General features: G+C 46.3%; 1 protein-coding gene across 8 annotated transcripts in view; it reads left to right on the top strand.

Annotated features, from left to right (window-relative positions):
- Positions 1 to 25,679, top strand: part of DLG5 (discs large MAGUK scaffold protein 5) — a 1,254,082-nt gene that overhangs the window by 491,803 nt on the left and 736,600 nt on the right. For all 8 annotated transcript variants that reach the window (XM_086922111.1, XM_086922103.1, XM_086922109.1 and 5 more), the window contains one exon: positions 12,958 to 13,102. In XM_086922111.1, coding sequence (XP_086778237.1) covers positions 12,958 to 13,102 — 145 coding nt within the window. The remainder of the gene's footprint in view (positions 1 to 12,957; positions 13,103 to 25,679) is intronic.

The following is a 25,679-nucleotide window of genomic DNA, read 5'->3' as shown; positions in this document are numbered from 1 at the left end:
TGGCACAAATTTATCCCCGGCATCCTGGTCTATATCAATTCCGGTTTTTAAAAAGGGACAAAGAGGTGATCCATCATGTTACAGACCTATCTCCCTGATAGACTCTGCTGTGAAAATCTTAGGCAGAGTAATCCTGGTGAAAATGACAGAGTGGCTAGAGGGGAGAGGGGTCTTGTCTAATGCCCAGTACGGTTTTAGATCTCAAAGAAGCACATTAAATCAATGTCTTAATTTGCAGCTTCTTATAAGCAAATACACCAAAGCTAAGAAGGGATCCCTTTATATGGGGTTTATGGATCTTTCCACAGCTTTCGACCTGGTAAACAGGTCGAAGCTGTGGCAAATGTTACTGAACATAGGCATTGACCCTGTGCTAGTTAAATTCTTAGCTGACCTTCACTGTGGCCTATTAGCTACTGTCAGAGTCACCCAGGAAAGGAGATGCACCAGTTATTTTAAATCAGAAAGAGGGGTCAGGCAGGGGTGTATACTGGCACCCCTTCTTTTTTAACTCTATATAAATGCATTAGAACCTGCCCTGAAGGGTGCAACATTAGACGTCCCGCGTGCAGAAGAAACTGTTATTCCAGTTCTTCTTTACGCGGATGGCGCTGTTTTATTGGCTCGCACTGGTGTTAGATTAAATAAATTGCTGGATATGTTCAGCAAATTCATGGATTCTTTAGATCTGAAAATAAATGCAAAAAAATCCCATGTATTGATAGTGGGGGAACAAAGCAGGAAGAAAAAAATGAAAACCTTTTTCTGTGGTAGAGATGTAGTTAAAAGGGTCCCCATTTTTACCTATCTCGGACTCCTATTTGATGACAAAGGGTCCTGGGGTCCACAACTGAAACATAAAATAAATGTATTTACTAGATCTACCTCTGCCCTTATGGGCTTTACAAAACGATTAGGGGCTAGACCCATGGAAGCTATCTTGAAGGTGTATAAGGCCAAGTGTCTAGCTATAGCGACGTATGGTTCAGAGATTTGGGGGTACAGCTCACAAGAACATCATATTCAAGTGGTAGAAAATAGATTTCTAAGAACTTTATTGTCTGTACCACAGTCAACCCCTACTTTTTCTATCCACGTGGAGATGAGGTTGGGTTATGTTTCTGACACACTGAAAATAGCCCAGCTGACATGTTGGCTTAAGACCTGGCTTAACCAGGAGATTTCACTGAACCATATGATACTAAGGGACTGCCTAGCCCTAGACAACGCTGGTAAAATTTCATGGCTGGCATATATTGAAACTACATTAAAAAAAACTTGGACGGCCTGGGCTTTTTTTGGCCCCTGAAACTATAAAAAAAAGAAGATGTGGACCTGATTAAAGCCGCCATGGTAAACCTACTTACAATCGAAAGGGAGGAACTAGAGCTGAACAAACCTATGGTAAGAATGAATGTTGGTTTAGTGAGCTCCCCTGGTATTGAGCCTTATTTGAAGTTGGTAACACGACCTTTCCATCGGTATTTGCTAACGAGATTCCGATTTAACATAATTCACCTCACACAGGGAGATTTCCTTAAATGGGGATCACCAGAGAATGCCTGCCCCTGTAAGTGCGACAATTTTTCCTCACAAGATACTCTACATTTTGTTATGTTTTGCGATTATTATCCAGACATCAGGAAAAAGTATTTGTTACCTGTGTTAAGGGAAGCAGGGTTTGTGCAGGTTAGGCCGTCACTTCTTTATTTACAACTGATGAGTAGTGTACGGATTACATTTCATGTCGCAAATTTTCTGGTGGCTGCAGTGTGGATTAATAAACTTAAGAAAAGAGTTGGTAATACGGGGCTGTAGTCTGTTTATGAATTATATCTATGGATCATTTTAAGCTTATTATAGAATTGTTAAGCTATTTTTATTCATAGTATTAAGAAGGATCTATAAGAAAATTTTAATGTACATAGTGTATGGAATTTTTTAAGTGTAATTACCGTAGTGAGAAGGATTTATAATGAAATTTTAATGCCTTTTGCAAATGTGTAACTTTTTTAATGTAATGTTAGCTGGATTTGCACAAATATGTAATAATTGTACCTGTGTCTTTTTATATTAAGTTATCGAATAAAAGTATTTGACTGATTGACTGACTGACTGACTTGGAGTGTTCTGTATGTTGATGTGTGGAATGTTATTGAGTCATTTGAGACCTACTTGTCGAGGAGACGGAGCCATGAATGTGGGTGGAGTTAACTATCTTATTCAACAACACCTTTGATTTGTGCCTTTAATGGAACACCTCATTCTTGCGATGAGTTGAATGCAGGCTGTGGTGTACCTCTGGTGATGCAGACTTCCTACACAAAGAATATTCTTGTGTTAAGGGGAACTATTGTTTAAAACACTGTGGAGTTAAAGTGGTTGCTGTGGAACTAAAGTGACAGTGCTACTGTTTGGACTGTGGCAGTTTTCTGTACTTTGCTGTTCGAGGATTACGTAGCTCATTGGGGCAGCTAACAGCTGTGGTAGCATCTTTTAAAATGCTGTGCTGCATCTTTCAAAACGTGATGGCCGAGTTCAACAATCAACAAGACATGAGCTCATAAGATGTGTACCTGGTTTCCTGGTGTCAACCATTAGAGTGCCTGCGGCTGCTGGTTTGGATGGCATAATCGAGCGCGATACCAGCCGTGAGCTTGGAGTTGTACTGAACATTTTGTTTTAAACTTAATTCCAAGTTTGTACCTAGAAGGGGGGCAGACCCTGGGACTGGGAAAAACTTCTATTTGATCATAACTTATAGATCACATTTGAGAAAAGTAAGGGTTGCTAATGTTGATTTGTATCAGAGATTTAACATTTGCCAAACTATATAAGAAGACGTTTCATCAAGATCATCTTGCACCACTGTAACCTTTTTTGTACTATTACGACCCTACTTCCCACCAGGACACTGTGAATCCAGGAGGAGTTTAGAGAAGCACTTACCTCTTCAGAGTTATATTATTTATTGTAAAGATTGCTTCAAGAGATTCACAGAATTAACTTTGATGGTGGCAACACATCTCATGCGATGCAATGCTCTCTCTGAGTACTTGGGTGGTGCCCCAACTTTCAGAGGACTCAGCACATGGGAGTCTTGACAGATTTCCTAAGAAGTACCACAAGACCTGCAGTGGTGGTTAATGATGTGACAACTCTATATAAGGGAAGCCCTTTTGGCTTCCACCGGCAATAGCCCCAGTAGTTACCAATGTCTTCCCCCCTCATTTAGGGCAGGCATCTTGACACATTGGAGATCAGAGACATCTGGTGTTCCATAGAGCAGACTTAACACCTTAACCTGCTCGATCTTCGGAAGATTCACCTGTCCAAAAATGCATCCCTGCCTTCCATCTGCAGTGTGTCGGTTTAGGTCCTGAAAAACAAAACGACTAGAATGTCAAACATGAAAAAGCAGGGTGCTGTGTGTCTGTGGCACATGTGCTCTTAAGAATTAATGCTGTGATCTTGCGCTTCAACTCCTAATGACAGGCTTGTTGTGAACTTATTCTCGCAAACCAGACCTAGTTGGCTTCTTAAACATGTGGCCTGATAATCTCAGTCGATGTAATCCTGTACACCTTTGTTGGCTGACTGAACCACCCATATATTGCCCAGTCCTTCTTCTCCCTCGGTTTTTAAGTTGGAATGACCTGCAAGTACTAAATTGATGATAAACTTTTCCATGTCTATGATCAATCCAAGAAGGACAATCCTAGTCAAAAGTGGACCACATCCATCTGGATCGTGCAGTGCATATAAATCTTGAAGGTTCTTGCTAAAGAGGTCCCTCCTGAGGGCATCGGGGTCCATTCCACTGCAGTGAAGGCAACTTCTTTGTCATTTTTTAGGAGCAGTGTTCCTATTGGGCCGTAAAATAAACTTTGACCCTTAACTTCACCAGGATTTATTGTCTTGACTTTAAAGTTTTCAGGGATAGGCATTTTGATTGATCTCTATTTTTGGACTTCTGGTTTGACCATCTCCTGAGACTCACCCACTTGGAGATACTACTTGGGTATCGATTCAGGAATTGAGGAATTTGCAGTTAAAAGAATTCATCTGAAGAACAAGTTACTTACCTTCTGTAAAAATATTTCTGGTTGGTTCTGAATTTAACAGCAGATTTCTCACAGATCCTGCTCGCCTTACCATTCTGAGGAGAGGTTATGCAACTTTTAATAAGTACATTTTGGTCATTGCAATTATGGCAATCCTGTCAGCATTGTCTGTCTTTGAGGATGGAAAAAGAGCAGAGAACTGAAGTTAGTGGGACTGGGGTTACATTTTACATGTTTTTGGGATATATCCAGTTTGAATCTCGTAGTCAAGGCGCCACCTTTCGGTGGAGCAGAGCAATTTCAACTTACCAAATCCAGTCTTGCACTTCCAGAAGATTCAAGTGGAGTGGAATCTGCCAGTAGGCAGGATACCCACCAAAAAGATTATTACCAAAGGTAAGTAACTTTCAGATTAAAAAAAATCCACAAATACCAACATTTGCAGCAGTGTAAAATTAAAAACAAGTGTACTTCTCACCTGACCCGGTAAGTGTTAGAAGCAGAGATGCTTCAAGAGCTCCTTTGACACACAGGATGAGCGATTGTTTGCCCACCTTCTTCTTCATATGCACATATGCAAGAGTCTGTGGCTGCATGCCAGCACTGTTGCAGTCAAGAAAAAATAGTTATATGTTTGCAGATGCTCTTCACTTGCTATCAAACTTTTTTTTTTTTTTTAAATCCGTTTAATAAAAAAGCAAACAAAAAGCCTGGCAATTCTTCAGGACCAAAATTGGATCTACAGGTACCACTTTTTAGGGTGCTGTAAGGGTGGTCAGTACCTCACTTCACATAGTCGTTGACCACCTCCAAAAAGTGTAGGTAGATCCTATTTTGGTCCTGAAGAATTGCCATCTAATTGATAAAGGGCAAGAAACATGTTGACCCATGTCACAAGCTTATAACCTCACATCCTCAGAGTAAAGATATGCGTCTTCTTTAATTTTAATTAGGGTGGAGGCCATATTTCATTAAAATTATTTTGAGTGGACCTCCATTCCCTATTGTAATCCCTATCCCTACACATCACTATCACCTACACTGATCTAGGGCCCTCACTCCCATTTCACCCCACGGCATAAGGAATAAAGATCTCCGCCATGAAGGACCCTTCTCGGGTGCCGATCGGGTATTGCAGCGCCAACCCGATAAGGAGCAAACCCGATGATGAAGCAAGACACCTAGCTGGCTGGGTTTGTGAGGGCCTTTTTCCGAAAGGAGGAGACTTTTCTCCTAACCTCTAACTCTACACCACTATGTGGAGCCCCTGATCATACACAACTACCTGCTTTAGACATTAGGAACTGCATACCATTATTGTAGAGAAATATCTTCGGAGCCTATGCCTGTGTCAACTTTGTGCCTCTCCAACTTTCTGGGAGCGGCTCCCACCCAACTCAGAGTTTTATTAGGACATGCATCACATATTTGGGCAACCCGACCCCTTTGATGCGCTTTCGAGGCCTGTGGGGTCCCATCTGGTTGCACACTGGATAACTCCCAGGAATTCATTCCTGGATCCGGGCCTACGCTGGTTGTACCATCTCGACATTCCCCTGCACTGGTCCTATGCAGACTCTCCCAGCGGTGCCATCCCCTTTGTGATCTCCGACACGGGGCCAGATGGGCTTCACTCTACTCCGACAGGACATTTGCTTCCTAAATCTGAGCCCTATTCATATGGGCTAAGACTCGGGGAGGACTGAGATGGGTCTCTGAACCCTGCAGAATACCGGCCTCACGAAGCGAAACGTAATATGGACTAGTCAGAGGATCTAGGTTGTGAGAAATTGTCTGGCATATGATGTCAGCTATTCTAGTGGGCACCTTGCACCAGTCCAAACGACCCTTATTAATGGTAGGTTTAAGACAACTTTTATAGAAAGCTATCCTAGTGGTAGCTGTGGAGAGCAGCCGTCAGGGTAAGTCTTGAAGGAATGTAAATTGCAAAAAACACAGTTGATTGACAGAATGCAGAACAATGTCTTACATCCACCCCAGTACAAAGATCTGGGCCTAAATCCATCGTTTTTTTGCACTCCGCACCACCCTAGGTCAGACAATGGCTATATGCAAATCAGCCTTGACCCTGTGCCTCATGGGAACAGTCCAGCCCGAACTACCAAGCCATGTCTTTCCTAGACCGGAATCAAGCATCCACGGACCGGTTTCTGGCTATCAGCCTTCTTCAGCCTGGATAGCTTGACTCCAGTGATGTGGAGTGCCTGGGACTCACGTCTGAGCATACCCAGCCCACTCGGGGTGAAAATTGCAAAAAACACAGTTGATGGACAGAATGCAGAACAATGTCTTACATTCACGCCAGTACAAAGATCTGGGCCTAAATCCATCGTTTTTTTGCACTCCACACCACCCTAGGTCAGACAATGGCTATATGCAAATTAGCCTTGACCCTGTGCCTCATGGGAACAGTCCAGCCCGAACTACCAAGCCATGTCTTGTACTGGAGTAATGGGGTGAATGTTAGACATTGTTCTGCATTCTGTCCTTCAACTGTGTTTTTTGCAATTGAAGGAATGTAAAGCAGCTTGTTTTACCTGTCTATAATCTCTTTAATGATCAAATGAAAGAGCACCACACCAGGTATATATATAAAATATATGTATGTATTCTAAAACACTCCCCTCTAGTCTCTTTATGAGGCTAGAGGAAAAAGTACAATAGGAGAACTTAAATAGCACACAGTAATAAATAGCACAGTATACGTTTTGCCCTAGGGGCCTCACAAACCATATACTAAAAAAGTGGTATAAGTACCGCTCTCAACACAGAGACTAGGCCTAGAGCCTGTAGAACCGCTGGGGCAACCAGGAACCACCCAAGGTAGGGATGTAGGAGACCCACTGGGGACACGTGCAGTGTCTAAACACAGCCGCGAATCACCATTGACTTCTATGGTGAAAGTTAGTTACAATTTTAAAGAATAAGGACACTTAGACTTTCTCACAGGAGCTGTGCGGCTACCCCGTTCACTTCTTCCATGACAAGATTGCAACCATATACAGAAACTTCGAACCCCAGCCCACACTTATGAACTTCCTTGATAAATACGTCACCACCGTACCTGACATAAACCACACACTGACCACCGGAAACATCCTCTCCACCCATGACACCTACTCCACTATGCAATACATCAACTCAGGATCTCCCACAGACTCATGCCCTTACTGCATCTTCAATCTTGGAAACCAAAATATCGGGCAGGGACTCAACACCATACTCAACGCCTCTATCACCACTGTAACATTTCCCAATGCCTGGAAACATGTCGAAGTCCGACTGCTACTCAAAAAAAACCTCTGCTGACCCCAGCAAACTCAATCTCCTTTCTCCCATTCCCAGCGAAGGCACTGGAAAAGCTCAACAATCAACTCATTACACACCTGGAACAGAACCAGCTACTTTATGCCTCCCAATCCGAATTCCTCAGCAATCGCAGCTCTGAAACTACCCTGATCACAGCCACCAATGACATCCAAACCCTCCTCGACAGAGGAGAAACAGAAACTTTGATTCTCCTTGACCTCTCAGCAGCCTTCAACACCATATCCCACAACACACTGATCGAAAGACTCCACCACATCAGCATCCAAGGGGTGTGCTCAGATGGATCACCTCCTTCCTCAACAGAAAAACACTGCGGATCAACCTCCCACCTTTAACCCCTGAACCAAAGGAGATCACCCGTAGTGTCTCCCAAGCCTCATCCCTCAGCCCCACGCTCTTTAATGCATATATGACCCCGCCGGCCAACATAGTCAGATCCCTCGTGTGAGAAGTTGGCCTGGTATATGATGCTCACTAGTTCTAGTGATCACCTTGTACCATGCCAAGCAACCCTTATGATGATTGGTTGTAAGTCAACCTTATAGACCAGCTATCCTAGTGGTAGCGTGGACAAAGCAGTCTTAGGCTAATTTCTGAAAGGCATGTGAAGCAAGCTGTTTTACCATATACACCCCCTTGAATACCAAATGAAAGGACACCACACAGATATATATTGAAAATATATATATTTATTAACTACAAATATCCTTATACTCTTTATGAGCACAGACGCAAATGCTTTAAAACAAAACACAGTTTTACACAAAAGTTGCACAATATGGATGAGCCCTAGGGGCCACCTAAACCATATACTAAGAAAGTGGTATAAGAGATACCAATCGAAAAGGAAGTAGGCCTAAGGCCTTGGGAATCGCTGGAGCTGATCGGGACTAGCAGTGACTAAGTCGGGAAAGGCCCGCGGGACTCGGGTGCAGTGCTTAAAGTGCAAGCGTTCACCAATGCATTGTCTATGGTGCGTAAAAGTTACAAAGTTAGTGTTTTAGGAACCTTCCGAGTGACCTATAAGGATGAAACTTTAGACACAGGCACTAGAGGTGTATACCAGTGTGGGAACCCCGGCGTTGCTGAGTTACCTCACCCACAGGAAGCGGGTGCACAGGTGCGAAGTAGTGTCGGGTTTCGTCACGCAGGTCGATGGTGCTTGGAGCTGAAGATGCTGCAGGCGGCTCGATGTGAAGAGTTCCGGTGGATCCAAGGGTGGATCTGAAGTAGTGAAGACCTGAAAGCAGAGGGGACAATGTTCAAAGCCACTAGCCAGTGACTACTGTGGAACCAGATTGAAACCAGGCGATGTCGGGTGCAAACAGGCGATGAGGTGTAGCTTCTCTCAACAGCCACGTGGACACGAAGAGGTCGAGGACGTCCAGGAGTCGATCACGAGCTGTCCCACGAAGGCTCTAGCTGATGGCGGTGTCGCCAACTTGATCGGAGCAAACAGGCATTGGCTAATGCAAGCCACGCAGGAAGTGAAAAAGGCTTAACACTCGGACCAGCAAGGTCAGAGCGGGTGCTCCCTTTTACAGGAGCGAGGGCAAGTCTGGAGCAACCAGACCCGCGGTGTAGATGTAGGTTTCGTCGCCAAGATGGCCGCTGACCACGTGGCAAGTGGCCCGGATGGCGCGTCGAGTGGCACGATGCAAAAGAGCCCCACGCAGATCCTGGAGATGCTGAGGGGCTGATCTTCGTTGCAAGGGCTGCTCGGTTGTGGGGCTTCTCAAACCCCAAAGCACAGCATCGAGGGTGCCTCGGGTGCTGCGCGGTCAGTGTCTCAGGGGTCTTTCAAGAGGTCCGGACCCACGTCTCTCGGTGCATCCACGGGTCCCTTCTTTGCAGGGACTGTGGATCGGGCGGTGAGAAGTCTGGGAGTCTGGGTCTTGTCAGGCTCTGGGCTCGGGCTCCGGCGGGAGGCGGCGGCAAAGCCGATGTCAAGTTGCTGGATGGTGCCTGTGTTCACAGGGTGGCCACTCCTAGGCCACAAGGGAGATGCTCTTCAGTCTTCTGTGCAGCAGAATGTCGAAGTCCAGTCGTCTTCTTAGTTTCAAGTTGATTCAGGATGATCTGAGGTGCTATGGCATTGCTCCCACTCTTATTCCCAATCTGAGGGGTGGATCACCTGCTAGGTCCCTCCTCTGGGTGGTACCAGGAAGGGGAGCGGTTACACCCCCTTTCTTTTGTCCAGCTCCTCGCCAGGCCTGGGTCTGGAAAGTCCCAGGACCGGTTCGGACTGGCTTATGCACGAGGACACCTTGTGTGCCCCAGGCATGTCTGATTCTATTCAGCCCTATCCTACCCAATACACAAAACCCTGTCTGGGGTGGTGCTCGCACCTCCCAAGGCAGGAAACCCTTTGTCCAAGCCTCCCTCGCTGGAAGGACTCCCAGCAGCAGGAGGTCAGACATGTGTCTGTGGTGGCAGCATCCATTTTGTGATGCTGAGGCTCTGGTTAACTTTAACCGGGGTTAAGGCTATGTACATGTTGTGTTCCTCTAGAAGGGTGGAATGCTATCCCCGTCGACAGAACTGTCGAGAGGATAGTATTCCAAATCGTATGACACCTTACTCGACATGTTTTGATAAAGCCAAATCAAAGTTAGCAAATAACTGCGATACATGCTGCAGCCCCTGGTAGGCCTTGGAAACACCTATGCCCTGGGTACCTAGAGTATACTGTTACAGGGGCCAATAAGGTGAACCAATTCCAATTCGTAATGCACCTAGAGTGCATTGGCAGTAATTTAGAGAGAGAACAGCAGGCTGTGGGTCTGATTAGCAGGCCCACAGCCACATTAAGTCATAAACCAGTGAAGCAAAAAGCAAAAATTTGAGGTGACCATAGGATAGCAGACCCTACTCTCCTACACCTCGGTCTCAACATAATTTCATACGCAAACGACACGCAACTCATCCTCTCAATTGCCGACGACCCAGCCATCACCACCAGAACCAACTTCCACAGATGCATGACAAATGTTGCCGACTGGATGAAGAACAACTGCCAGCAGCGAACACACACAAGATGGAAGTACTGATCTTTGGCAACAGCAGCAACACATGGAACAACCCCTGATGCTCATCAGGCCTAGGACCCGTGTCCACTCCCTCCAAGCATGCCAGAAACCTTGGAATCATCATAGACAACAAGCTCACCAAGAAATGACAGATCAACGCTCTCTCCTCCTTCTGCTTGCTCACTCTGTGCATGCTACGTAAGATCTTCAAGTGGCTACCCCTACACACGAGGCGCACTATGACATGAGAACTCATCACCAACCGACTGGACTACGGTAATGCCCTCTACGTAGGAATCACCGCACACCTTCTATTGAGACTTCAGACCTTACAGAACGCCCGAAGCCAGGCTCATCCTCCGCCTTCCCCGACAAACCCACATCACACAACACCTCAGGAAACTTCACTGTCTCCCCGTACAGAACAGATGCCAATTCAAGCTGCTGACCCACTCACATAATGATCTACAGTCATGGACTCATCTACATTAACTGTCTAAATTAACCACCGCCTGAACTTCCACCAAACATCGAGAACACTACGCTCCAACTCCCTTTACTTGCCCATACTCTCTGCATCTACCGATGCAGTAGTGGCGGGCATTCCTTCTCCCGCATTGCACAAAGGCTTAAAAGAGGCTCCCCACACACTTCTGAACCTTCACCTCATTTCCGGAATTCTGATTGGCCTTCAAGACCTGGCTGTTCGAATAAGCCTCTGGGGCCTGCAAGCAACTGTATTCCCTACTGGATGATTACCTGCATGTAATAAATCCTGATTAATTGATTGCTTGCTATACCTGATAGTTTTCACCAGATTCCTCAGCATCAAGACATTTTATTTCAGTGTTATATATGTTGCATGTAAGTGGAGAGTGAGCACAATAGGGAATGCCTAAAAGAGTTCCACAGAAATTAAGTTCAATGGAGGATTTCATGGATAGCAGCTGGCTAATGACCTCTGCAATTTACTCCACATGAAGCACTTCTCCAGTGAGTTTCTATTTCAGATAGTTTAGTCGTAAGGAGATATGCCACAAAGCTAGGGTAATGCCCCTGTATTTTCTTATGGGTTACATAACCTGCCATAATAGTTTGTAGACTCTTCTGTTTGGGATTCTGTTAGTAAGTCCTCCTCTACATTCCAGATGCCCTCTTCTTGACATGTAGCGTTCTCTTGCCCACTTAGCCAGTATAATAGCCTCCCTGCCTTTTTCCTTCTGAAAGGACATTTTGGAAGCAAGCACTGTCTTGTTGGTGATTCACTTACCAGGTAAGCACCAGATCCCCTCTTATTACACCAACCGAGGAGTCATTGGCCTGTCCGGCAGTGCTTGACCTGATAATCCACAGGCATGAATATGTGTCACTGGTTCCTTTTTACGATCGAAAGATGACATAAAATCAAACCTTGACTAGAGCACTTATGGACTCGAGAGAAAAATTTGTATACCCGACATGTGAGTATTGTATGTGCCAGACCTAACAAAACCCATATTCGCTCTCAGAAAACTTTAGAGGAGTCTGTCCATTTTTGTGTATTAACTGAGGGTTGTCAAGCCTATACTCCTTCATCCTGTTAAAGTTGCCAGACGGTTTCTGCAGTAGAACTGAGCTAATGGTTATCATGGGACATGGGGTTGGTGCATAAACACTCATGACTGTCAGGGGTGTCAAACAAGACCTGTGTATCCTCATAGGGAATTTGTCATAGATAGTGATCTTTCAATAGCCATTTACAAATCTTGCATGTGCGAAACCACATCTAATTAGAAAGTTATATTTGTTACCTACTAAGTGTGTTTCCTGCAGCATTGGTATATCCAAGATATAGTGCTTTTCCTCCTTCTCCCCTCTCTGATACACTTCAGGCTGGCTATTTACATTGCAGATGATAGTTTTTATTCCTACAGAAGTTTGCCTAATTTACCTCTTAGCAGTATGTGCCAGATCTGCATTCTGTTTGTTGAATATTTAGTGATGCTGACCTACAAAGCTTATTTCATTCATATTGGAATTCATCACAGTGACAAAAACTGTGCTTAGAATATCCCATGGGTCTAATGAGGTGAGGATCGAGTTGTATAGGTACTACTGATACAAGAGTACCACAGACAATAAAATGTGCAAAATCCATAGTATTTACTCTTCGAGAGAGATATTAACATAAAAAAATGCACAGCTTACATGTCTTTGTTCCATATCAAAGTTTGGTCTGTTCCCTTTACTTTAGACGTGCTCTTGTTTCTAATATTTACTGCAGAAAGCCTTACCATGTACTTTGTGCCTTCCTGAATACAATTAATTTGTGCTCACAAGTTAGAATAATAATTGGTATAGTGGTTTATATAGTATTCATTTATTGAAATTCTTCCAGATATTTGATAATTTAAACTTTAATTAGTAAAGTGTATTACAGTTACCTTGAAGTATTTCTTGTATAAAAGTATATTTGCCATGTAAATATTAATGTGGTCAAATTCTCCTGTTGATACTGTTTATCCTTTATAAAGGTACAGTACCGAGAAGTTTAGCACCATGTGCAGCTGTCACTGCAGTCCTGAGAAACCCAGTGTACACTGCTTGGAGTCACAGAGTCCATGGAAACAATTCTCCATCGGTGGCCAGTGAAGTTTACCATCAACATCTGCATTCCAGGTAATGTGGGCCTAGAAAAGTGGAGTCTCCAAATCACATATATTTGAAACTCAGAGATGCAAAAGCATCCCACCTGCTCAGATTTAATAATTGTGACTTATGAATACAGAGTATCAGGCAGGGATATTTAATCTACATAAATTTTTGGAAGTGTAGGGTAGCACTGGTAAGATCTTTCTTATCATTCTAGGACTTTTTAGTGTTAAGAAAATGGAAATTTTGTGTAGGGCATTTGATTTCAAATATGTGAGGTATAAAGCGGTTGTAGTATAGTTATGTCTGTATTTTAGTGATTCAGTGTGTTGGACTAATGAGGAAACATTGGTGTGTTTTGCATCTCTTGTGGTTGGAGAGAGACTAGCATTTTCTCTGCTTATGCTTTGAACATTGTGTGCTGCGGTGAGGGGAAAGGAGAGTGACAAGGTAGTGAATCTTGTCTTCAGAGCTAGATTTCTCTGCTCCCTTTCCATAATGCTCAGCATTTTATTGCTGACCTATGTTTCCGAAACACCCTTGGTGTTTCTATTTTTTAATAGTGCTGCAGGCTCTGATTTACCCGGTATTGTTTCCAATAGTTGCGCAGTAATGCCTTTCCTGACTATAATGATTGTCTCCATATGAAGCATATCTCAGTATCGCTCACACAAGAATGGAAACAGTAAACATGTAATGTCCAATGTTAAATCAATTCCTGTTAGATAGCTGGCTAGCTTAGTGAATCGAAGTGACAAACTGTCCACATTTATATTATGGGAGTATCTTAAAGGAAGTATACTCTGTACTATTTTCATTCCCACTCCCACATCGTAGACACAGACCTTACAGAGCTACAGGGAAACTTCTCCTGCCAGTGCTGCATTTTAAGGGCAAACATTCATTTGTGATTACATCTTCTGGTTCACTTGATTAGTACTGAGGGCCTAGTAACCTTTATTTTTAACGTATCATAATTTGATACGGCAACTTTTTTCATCTCTCACTTAATGTTCAGGTATGATGATCTACTTTTTAAGTCTGGTTGCTGCCTCTCTTCATCTACCATATATCTTTAAAAAAACTAAAATAAGCATTTAGGATAGCACAGCCAGCTGCTGTTGGATCTATGTCCTCAAAAAATTAGGCAAAAACTAGCAAGACCAAAGGCTCTGGGTACTTTCATTACCTGGTTAACTTGCAGTGAATTTTCCATATTCCACACTGCAAAAATTTTTTTTTTTTTTTTTATTCACAGAATTTGACATTCCATATAATCTGTGTTCTGTCTGAACATTTGCCCTCTTGGAAAAAGGTTACACTGGAACAACATTTATGAATACCTACTTCTTTTTTTTTTTTTAAATTTTTTAAAACCTTTATTGCGCAGTATCAGCAAACAAATACGGGCCCACAACCATCCGGCCGGCCTCGACATCTTTTTAAGCACTTTAGCAAATTATGCAGCGACTCAGTAGCACCTCAATACAAAAGAACAATCAGTCTGGGTTACACTGGATACCATCGTACTACCGAGAAACAGGAGAAGTTAAGGTTCAGTTTTAAAAAATGTTAAAGTATGTTTTAAAATATAGGAACTAAGAAGGATCAGAGTCCATACAATCCACCGAAGACATGAGTGGGCAACGTCTACCAGAAGAAATCCAACAAGCAGAAAAACATAAGCAGAGTAGCGGCACAAGGATACATACAAAAGCATAAACAATCACAAATTATGTTGTATGCCGGTCGCTACCCACCTCATACCGAACCACCCAACTGACCCAAAGACAGAAATAAGAAAAGAAAAGGAATTTAAGAATAGAGAGAAAAATAAGGCCCATAGAAACTGAAACAGACAAAATAACCCCCCCCCCCCCCTACCCCCCCACCCTACACGCATGCAGAGGCTACGGCCTACCCCCCCCCCCCCCTAGCAGTGTGTCTGTCGCCCAAAAAAAGAGTAACCGAAATACAGACACAGAAAGAAAGGAAGAGAAGAAAAGGAATCATATAAAACCGGAGGAGGGCCAAACGTATGTGCTCAAGACAACCAACATGTGTATTCTCGGCCGCCCATCCCCGGACCCCCGAACCGATGTAAAACCAACGTTCAAATCAGGCAATGTCCCATCTGTCCTCCATAGTCCCAGCAGTGCGAACAACAGCAATCAAGAAAACATCCTCAACCTTGCGATCTGGTGTATCGATGGAATCCAGCTGTACAGTCGCCATCTTGGATGAGATAAGCGGACGGGATGACCACAACAGAATAGGATGCTGTCCACCAAAATCTGTCCAACTCACCGCCGTGTGTTCAACAACGGTGCAAAAAGAAGCAATGCGTAGCAGCAATCCCCCAAGGCCGGCTGGCCAAAACAGTAGCATCAGCTCCAGGATAGGATAGTGATTCACGCCTTCAGACCACAAAGGAGTTGCCGAACATGGCGTCCGGAGACGATTCCCCAGCCACTGCACAAGTCCACGAACACCAGACCCCTTCACCACCTTTGCGGTCAGTACCTCAGCGGTATCAGGATCCCGTTCCTCCAATGCCTCCGTGTGCATCTGGGTAGGCAGTCCACAGCGGTCGGATACAGGGTGTGGCGCAGTGCCCCGCACTCGAGAGCAAACTCGGCCAGTCGAGGGCACATCAGAGGAAATGGCATCCAACCGGCCCCCCAGATCCTGGGCAGTATTATGAAGGGCAGCTCGCAAATCGCCTAGAGCGCCCAGAATATCACTAATCACCAATGGTGCCTCAGGAGGAAAGGATGCAGCAGTTCCCTGCACACGGGGCTCACGGGCATGTAATAGTCCTCGAAACTGGCCGCCAGCATCCCTTGCGAACAGCCGATCACCTCGCCGACGCTCTGCATAGTACAACCGGGCCGGAGGCACAGGGGCAGCATACTCCATTCCGACACCACACACGGTGCTAATGCAGTGCCCGCAGTCGTCTGTACCCTCAGTAGCGGCCCGGGGTCGTCAGTTGCAAGTTCCGAGTGCGCGATCTCCAAAATGGCACCCACCACAGCGCAGGGAGAGACGAGAGAGCTATCCGGGCCGTCTACGGGCTGGGGAGATGATACAATGTATCTCTCAAACTGCAATATCTTCCAAGCATGTAGAATAGCGGAGCAGAGTGGATTACTGCAGCGGGAAGCGCAGTGCGGCAACTTCTCTCTGGCCGACCGACTCCGCCCCGTCCTCAATGGCCGCTGTTGTTGTGGTTGGAGCCGGCCGTCCCTGAGGAACAAAGACCCGGTCTCACCGCCGTTAAGCACCAGGGAAGAAGCGAGGACGCCCCATCACCTCTACCGCTAGAAGCGAGCCGGGGAACACACCGTTGGAATCGGAGTCACCTCCCGGTTCCGATGACTCGGCTCAAGTACAGGATAGATTGCAGGATAAATTGCAATACGGGAGGAAAGCGAGAGGGTCGGCGGAGCCGAGGGTTTAAGCGGCCATCATGGTTGCAGGCTAGGCTCCTCCCCCGAATACCTACTTCTTGATTATCCTGCATTGTCCTCACCTTACAATAGGAGAACCATATTTGAAATAGAACACTGATGTCCACAGATTAATTGTAGGAGACTGGAAAAATGTTAGACAATATAAACAGGGTAGTATAAAAATAACCTACTCAAAATGGAATATAGTAAAAACTCTCTTTTCCAGAGGACTTGGTTTCCTCCTAGATATTGTGCCAACATTACTTCATGCATCGTAAGGGTATTATTTTGTGAAGGCAGTAGTAAAAGTGGTATAAAATGATGGTTCACATCTCTTTCGGGGAGGCAAAAGTGTTGGCTCCCAGAGAAGCAGAGCAGTGTTCAATTAAACTTTTACAAGGTTGTTAAACTCTTAACAATGAACAAAGACAAGCATTTAAATATTGAACCCTGGTAGGATGATACACTTTTGGTGCTAATACGTTTAGGTGACTAAATAAGAAAGATATCACAAACGATGTCAAACACACAATGGTGATGGGGAGAATTCTTTCAATGAGTCTAATCGCCTGCAATTGCTCACGGTAGCATTCCATCCCATCGTTCTTTTACCAACCCTTTCACCTCAGTTTGAACACAGCCATATGCAGATCAGTTTGACCCTTCTCCTTATGGGAACAGTCCAACCCGAACTGTCAAGCCAGGTCCTCCCAGAGCTTTTGCCCAGCATAATAAACCAGTGCAAAAGAAAATTGATGGACGGAATGCTGGACAATGCAAACATTCACCCCTAGTCACAAGGATCTGGGTTAAATCCATAATTCTTTTGCTCACCACACCACCCCAGTTTGTACCCAGCCATATGAAAATCAGTTTTGACCATGTTCCTTGTGGGAACATTCCAGCCTGAACTGCCAAGCCAGGTCCTCCCTGGACCTGAAACAACCATCCTGGGACCGGTTTCAGGGCATCACCCTTCATCAGCCAGGCTAGCTTGAATCCATTGCTGTAATGAGCATGGGATCCACGTCTGGGCATAGCCATCTCACTTGTGCGACCTATGCAAAAGAAACAATTGATGGACAGAATGCTGGACAGTGCAAACATTCACCCCCAGTCACAAGGATCTGGGTTAAATTCATCATTCTTTTGCTCACCACACCATCCAGGTTTAGACCCAGCCATATGCAAATCAGTCTTAACCCTGCACCCAATAGATTCAAGCAAACCTGACTGATGAAGGGTGATGGCCTGACACCGGTCCCAGGATGCTTGTTTCCAATCTCGGGAGGACCTGGCTTGGCAGTTCGGGCTGGACTGTTCCCATTGGGCACAGGCTCCAGACTGATTTGCATATGGCTGGGTCCAAACTGGAATGGCATAGTGAGTAAAAAAACGATGGATTTAGGCCCCGATCTCTGTACTGGGGTGAATGTATGACATTGTTCTGCATTCTGTGCATCAATTGTTCTTTTAGCATACTAAACCAGAACATCTGAAAGAGACAATTAGTTATGGATTCCTCACCTTATAATTGCCCCCAGGCGTTAGACTGTATCAGGAGACTTTTTCCTCAGTAGTGCACGTCGATAGGTGGCGTCAGTCGACTCTGCGTTAGTCGTTGGCATTGTGGTCGCCGGAATGATGTCACAGTATCTACTTAGACGCCGCCCTCGCGTGCTGATGTCAGTTCTTTCCTTTTCATCGCCAGCCAGAGCAGATCCGGAGAGAGCGGTACCTCGAGTCACTTTTTGACTCAGTTTTTGAGACTTTTGTCAACACCTTTTTTGAGTCAATCGACTCCTGGTGCACGGAGGGATGTCACCTCGGACCGGCTTCAAGGCTTGCGACTCCTGTCGCAAATTGATGTCGGACACAGGATGCCCTAGCACCTACCTTCCCACAGAGGACGTGGCACCTCAGTCTATCTGCACCCCACTGACGATCCTTGGGAGGATTGTCATTGATCCTCCAGGGGACCCTGACCATGACCATATCCCTATTAGATCTACCCCTCCAGATGACACCACAGTGTACCACATAGTTATCCGGCGATCAACCTCTTTTCACACAGTGGGTATGTACATCACCACGGAGGTTGATTACTTTTTGGGTGGAGATGCTTTTCAGAACCGAGTGCTCCCTCCAGTATTTGTCCATGCTTCAAGGGATGGTAAAATCTGCCTCTCAGATCTTTAAGGAGCTTATCACATCTTGGGTGGTAACAACCAGGGTTGAAAACAAAAGTTCATGCTGGCACCCAGAGATCCACTTTACATCAGGAGTCACATCTCACCGTACTCCTTGTCGTTTCCACCACCTAGAAAAGAGCAGTAACCCATTCCACTTGCGACTGTCTTTCCCCTGACAAGTAGAGTAATTGTATCAGCAAAGCTAGCAAGAGGGTAGCGGTCGGTGCCGCCACGCACAGGTGCATTGCCAGTTCAGTAGGCCTCCTGTTCCGGCACTACAGGGCATTGTGGGAAGAAATGAGGCTCTAGTCCAACATCTCCCCATCCAATACTGCAAAAGAGGGGGAAGCAATAATAGAAGAAGGCTAAGCCATTTCCAATGCTACCATCAGGTTTGCCTTGGAATCAGTTGATACAGCTGCCAAGGGAGAGAATACCTCTGTCTTCCACTACTGCAACTTTTAGCTTACGGTGTCTGGGTTCAAGCTGGAGTTGCAACATCATCTTAACAACCTTCACTAAATTGGGAACACCTGTTCAGGCCACAGGTTGAAGATATGTTGGAAAAAATAAAGGACATGGGTGCCCTTTAGGTTCCTTCTGTCATGTGCACGTTTCGCAGGCAACAGGATTATCAGCAGGGCAGTAGAGGTTACACACAAAGCTCTTTCAGAGGAACAGCTCAGGAATAGGTATTGGCAGAAGCACTCCTTCCTAGGGAGCCTCTACCTCCAAGCACTGGCTTGCCCCACTTCTCCCCAATCACATTAAACCTCTCGGTGTAATGATGATACCTAAAGGGGTTTCTTCCCCGTTGGGAGAAGATAATCACAGAAAGGTGGCTCTATCCATCATCTGTCTATTAACTACTGCCTCAAGCTCATTTCATCCCCACCAAACATCCCCCTCCGCACACACTGTCAGCCTAGAACACCTGCTGTATTGCAGAATGAGGTTAGGGCGGTCCTCAAAGGGACCATAGAGCCAGTGACCCCTCAACAATGGGGCAAGGGTGTCTATTTCCACTACTTTCTTATCCCTAAATAGGGCAGCCTACTCAGGTGAATCCTTGATCTCAGGACTCTTAACAGGCACATCTTGTTAGAACATTTCCATATGGTGAACCTACAGGATGTCATCCTCCTGCTGTAGCAAGGTGACTTCATGACCACACTAGACGTAATGGACGCCTGTTTACACATCCTAATCACTCTGCCTCATTGGTGCTACCTGCCCTTCATGGCAAGTGGACAGCACTACCAATTTAAAGTGTTGCCCTTTGGAGTCACCACAGCACCAAGAGTCTTCACGAAATGTCTAGCAGTGGTAGTCACCAACCTCCGAAGAGGCAAACTTAAGTGTTTCCCTACTTAGATGACTGCCCGCTCAAGATTGCGGTGAGGTGAAGCTCTCTAGCCCCCAACTGAGCCGTAATCTCTCTACTACACAGATGAGTTTACGGTATATGCCTTCAAATCTTACCTCTAACCACTTCGAGTCCATCCCTTCCTGTGGTCAATCCTAATCGCAGTCTTGGGCAAAGATTACCAAAGTGCCCAAAGTGTAGCAGCATTCTAGCTGCTTCTACCTCTGAGCCAGCCTGCCCTCTCACAGTTTTAACTGTAATTCCGCTCCTCAGTGAGATGGCCTCCCTCGTAGCCATAGTCTCTTATGGAAGACTTTACATAAGTCTGCTCAAGGGTGCGTTTCGAATCAGTGTTCATAAGTGGAGGGCCATTAGAAAGACCTAGGGTTGACAAAGGCCAGCACTCATCGCAGTCTGCGCTGGTGCAGAAGCAACAATTTGTTGCTGGGCAGGCCCTTTGCAGACTCAGTTCCACAAGTGACCATCACTACCGACTCATCACTCACAGCTGGGGAGCACTTCTCAACAACATGGTAGCCAGGATCTGTGGCCACCTCATCACCTGTGTCTCCATATTAACCACCTGAAACTTTTAGCCTCAAAGCCTTTCTCCAAGACAATCACAATAAGGTTGTTCTGGTACTGAAGGAAAACATGGCCACCATGTTTTCCCAACAAAAGTAAGGTGGCACACACTCCACTCACTTGTCAGAAGTAGTGCAATGAATTAGGTGTTAGACAATCCGTCACCAAGTACACCTCCTGGTTGGGTATCTCTGAGGGTGCACAACAACTTTGTAGACCTGCTGAGCAGGACAACACATCTGCTATGCTGCTAAGTGGAAATGGTGTGTCCACTACCATAACCAGGGACATATAAACCCCCTCATGCCTACAGCTCAATGCCTCTTTTGCTACCTTCTATATCTTCAAACGTCATAAGCCTACAGCTCCATGTGGCTGCACCCAGCAGTTATTGCTGCATGCATGCGAAACAGGAAACACTTCTCACTTTTCAAGATCCCTTTTGTTAAGCCCTTTTATGAAGGGCCTTAAACTTGTCTTCCCGCGTAGGGTGCCAAACACCCCAGGCCCTTTCATTACAGGAACCTGTCTTCCAGGTCCATTCTGACAAGGTAGTTCTTAAGACCAACCCTAAATTCCGACCTAAGGTGGTTTCTCCATTCCCCCTTAACCCAGCAGTAGAGCTCTTGATCTTCTTTCCGCGGCCTGACTGAATAGCACTCCACCCACCTTACGTCAAGTGTGCTCTCATTTATTATAGAGACAGGACTAAACATTTATGTCAGACAAAATAGCTTTTTGTTGCTGTTGCATAGGCCTATAAAGGTCATCCCATATCAAAGGCAGGTATTGCAAAGTGGATTGTTAAATGCATCCAAATGCCAAAAAGGCCCTACGTACCCACCATAGGCACACTCCACCCACAAGCAAGGCGCCACTATGGTTTTTGTTGGGAACATACCCATAACTCACATCTGTAATGCTACCACATGGTCTGCTTCACACACCTTCATAAATAATTATTGTGGGCATATTCTTGCAAGGCAACAAGCTAGATTTGGTCAAACTTCTCTGAGAACTCTGTTTCAGAAGTCTGCACCATCCACTGGCTAGCCGCCTCTTAGGGCAGTACTGATTTACAGTCAGTGTTGAGCATGCGTAACTACAGCTACACCTGCTACGGACTGATGTTGTTACTTATTCTGTAAGTATCTATTCTTTGAAGGTAGAACTGTAGATTAAAATGGGAAAGTATACAAAAAGTGAGGTATGGAGTTCTTGAATTAATCTCATCCACCAGACTGGGCCCAAGCTATAATTGACCGATGAGCCCTAATAAAGCTAAATCAGGTACTGAGTTGCTTTTGTTCTGGTTCAAGGGGGGCCCAGCCTGGCAGTTCTGCTTGTACTCTTTCTATGAAAAGCAGGGTCTAGATTGATTTGCATATGGCTTGGTCAAGTTCAAGTTCGGGTATTTGTATAGCGCACTGTTCACCCAGAGGGTCTCAAGGCGCTTGGGTAAGGGGTTCATTATTTGTCGAATAGCCAGGTTTTAAGTTCTTTTCCTAAGGAGATGTGGTTTTGAGTAAGGCGGAGATGAGTGGGGAGTGAGTTCCAGGTCTTGGCAGCAAGGAAGGAGAAGGATCTGCCACCCATGGTGGATTTTCGGATGCGCGGGACAGCGGCGAGGGCTTGATTGGACGATCTTAGTTGGCGGGTGGGCTTGTAGAAGGACAGTCGAGTGTTGAGGCATTCGGGTCCTAAATTGTAGAGGGCCTTGTGTGCGTGGGTGAGAAGGCGGAATGTAATTCTTTTGTTGACGGGAAGCCAGTGGAGGTCTTTTAGGTGTCCGGTGATGTGATCTTGGCGAGGGATGTCTAATATGAGTCTCGCTGATGCGTTGGAGTTTTTTCTGTAATTTTGCTGAGATTCCGGCGTATAGTGTGTTACCATAATCCAGTCGACTCGTGACCAGTGCGTGGGTGACAGTCTTTCTTGTCTCGAGGGGGATCCAACGGAAGATCTTTTTGAGAATGCGAAGTACGTTGAAGCAGGAGGATGAGACTGCGTTGACTTGTCTGGACATCGAGAGAAAGGAGTCTAGGATGAAGCCAAGGTTACGTGCGTGGTCTGTGGGTTTGGGTGCTGTGCCCAGAGCGGAGGGCCACCAAGAGTCGTCCCAGGCAGAGGGGGAAGATCCTAGGATGAGCACCTCCGTTTTGTCTGAGTTGAGTTTTAGGCGGCTATGTTTCATCCATTCGGCTACTTCTTTCATGCCTTCGTGAAGATTGGTTTTGGCGGTGTTAGGGTCTTTGGTGAGGGAAAGGATTAGCTGGGTGTCGTCGGCGTTCGAGATGATGTTGAGGTTGTGTTGACGCGCGATGGAGGCGAGTGGGCTCATATAAACGTTGAAGAGGGTGGGACTGAGTGAAGATCCTTGTGGTACGCCACAGATGACTTCAGTGGCTTCAGAGTTGAACGGGGGGAGTCGGACTCTTTGAGTTCTCCCAGCGAGGAATGAGGTGATCCAGTCTAAGACTTTTCCTTGTATTCCGATGTTGCTGAGGCGTTGTATAAGGGTACTGTGGCAGACTGTGTCGAAAGCGGCGGAGAGGTCGAGTAGAATGAGGGCCACTGTTTCACAGTTGTCCAGTAGTGTTCGGATGTCGTCAGTCGCTGCAATGAGGGCGGTTTCGGTGCTGTGTTTGGCTCGAAACCCGGATTGAGATGGGTCGAGGGATTTGTTGGATTCAAGGAAGGCGGCGAGTTGTTTGTTGACAGCTTTCTCGATGACTTTGGCCGGGAATGGGAGGAGGGATATGGGTCGGTAGTTTTTAAGTTCAGAGGGGTCTGCTGTGGGTTTCTTCAGAAGGGCGCTGAGTTCGGCGTGTTTCCAGCTTTCTGGAAAGGTGGCAGAGTTGAACGAGCAGTTGATGACATCACGGAGATGGGGTGCGATGATGGAGTCAGCTTTGTTGAAGATGTGGTGGGGGCAGGGGTCAGTTGGCGAGCCAGAGTGCATGGAGTTCATTAGGCGGATGGTGTCTTCAGTGGTGATTGGGTTCCAGGCGGTAAGGTTGTTAGTTGGCGGAGTAGGATCTGAGAGGGGTGGGGAGGGTTGAGCGCTGGGAGTATTCTCGAAACTGTTGTGGATGTCGGCAATTTTGTTGTAGAAGAAGGAGGATAATGCATCGCAGAGATCTTGGGAGGGAGTGATGTCGTTGGATGCAGCGGTGGGGTTGGTGAATTCTTTGACGATGTTGAAAAGTTCCTTGCTGTTGTGAGTGTTGTTGTCGAGACGATCCTTGAATGCTGATTTCTTGGCGGATCGAATCAGTTGGTGGTGTTTGCGGGTGGCTGCCTTGAGGGTGGACATGTTGTCGGTGGTAGGGTTTTTTCTCCATGTTTTCTCCAGGGTGCGGCAAAGCTTCTTGGATTTTTATGGTCATCATTGAACCAGGGAGCCTTTTTGCTGGCTGATTTGATCTGGTGTTTTTTCAGGGGTGCTAATTCGTCAGCACTGTGGGTGATCCATTGCTTGAGATAGGTGGCCGCTTGGTTTGGGTCCAATGAGAGGGTGGGAGGGTTTTGGTTGAGTGATGTGAGGAGTTGGTCGGAGGTGATTTTGTTCCAGTTTCTCCGAGGAATAGGTTGTGGGTCAGGGTGGTTTTGTAGCTGAAGTGAACACAACTGTGGTCCGTCCAGTGGAGAGCTGTGGTGCGATCAAAGGAGATGTGCTTGCTGGAAGTGAAGATAGGGTCGAGCGTGTGTCCGGCTACATGGGTGGGGGTGTCCACAAGTTGTTTGAGTCCGAGATTGGCCAGGTTGTCCAGAAGGGTGGTGGTGTTGCTGTCGTGTTTGTTTTCAAGGTGGTAGTTGAAGTCTCCTAGAAGAATGTAGTTCTCGGAGGCGAGGGCATGTGGGCTAATGAAGTCAGTGATGTCATCGCTGAATAGACTGCAGGTACCTGGAGGCCTGTATATGAGGGTGCCTCTAAGTGTGGTCCTAGGGTCGGTGTGGATCTGAAAGTGGAGATGTTCGGCGGTTGCAAGATTATCATCGGAGCTGGTCGTGATTTTGATGGTGTTCTTATGGATGATGGCGATGCCTCCTCCTGTATGATTGGTGCGGTCTTTACGGGTGATCTTGTAAGCGGCTGGTATGGCTATGGCGATGTCGGGTGCTGATGATGTGTTCATCCATGTTTCTGTAAGGAAGGCGATGTCCGGTGACGCAGAGTCGAGTAGGTCCCAGAGTTTCGTTGCGTGTCTGTGGACCGAGCGGGTGTTCAGCAGGATGCACTTCAGGCGGTTTGAGTCGGAGCTATGTTTGGAGGGAGTGGATTTGGTGAGGGTCCTGAAACAGTTGAACTTGCAGGAGAGGCAGGCGAATGGTCCGTGGGTGCGTCCAGGGGTGGCTTCGCAGCATTGTGGTGTCCGTCCGGGGTTGAGGGCGAGGAGAGTTGCGGCATCATATGTGAATCTAGTGGGCTGGGTACGGCAGGGGCCAGGGGGTTTGGCGCTGGGCGCGGTCCAGGCGCAGACTGGCGTAGACGGGCTTACCTTAGGCGCACCTTCGGCACGCATGGGGCGCGACCGCTGCGCATGGACGCTGCGCGTAGGTGCATCTGACATTAATGGAGAAGTGGAAGGGGGCAGAGCGTGGGAGGGGGAGCTGGGAGGCGGGAGCGTAGGGGGAGGGACGGGCTGCAGGCACAACAAAATGGACGAGACAACAACAGGGCAATAGGACGCTGTGGGCGCAATCAGGTAGCGATTGTGCTCAGGGGCAATGTGGGTAAGGCGAGCTGGCGGTGGATCACACGGGCACAATTTCAAATAGATAAAATGTTAAAGCAATGCGGAGCGTACACAACTCAAATATGCAAAACAGGCAAAGCAATGCGGAGCCTTCACAGTTTAAGTATTCTAAACACACAAAGCAATGCAGAGCGCTACGTAACAGAGCGGGTGCAAATTCGATTAAAATAAATTCAAAGTATGGCAGTGGTGGGGGTGCAGCGCTACGATACCAGCAGCAGCGCTATGGGTTCAGGAGGAAGGGTG

Source organism: Lissotriton vulgaris, chromosome 5, assembly GCF_964263255.1.
Source record: "Lissotriton vulgaris chromosome 5, aLisVul1.2, whole genome shotgun sequence".
Lineage (NCBI taxonomy): Eukaryota > Metazoa > Chordata > Amphibia > Caudata > Salamandridae > Lissotriton > Lissotriton vulgaris.
The sequence above is the reverse complement of the archived record's forward strand: the minus strand, read 5'-3'. Positions and strand labels throughout refer to the sequence as shown.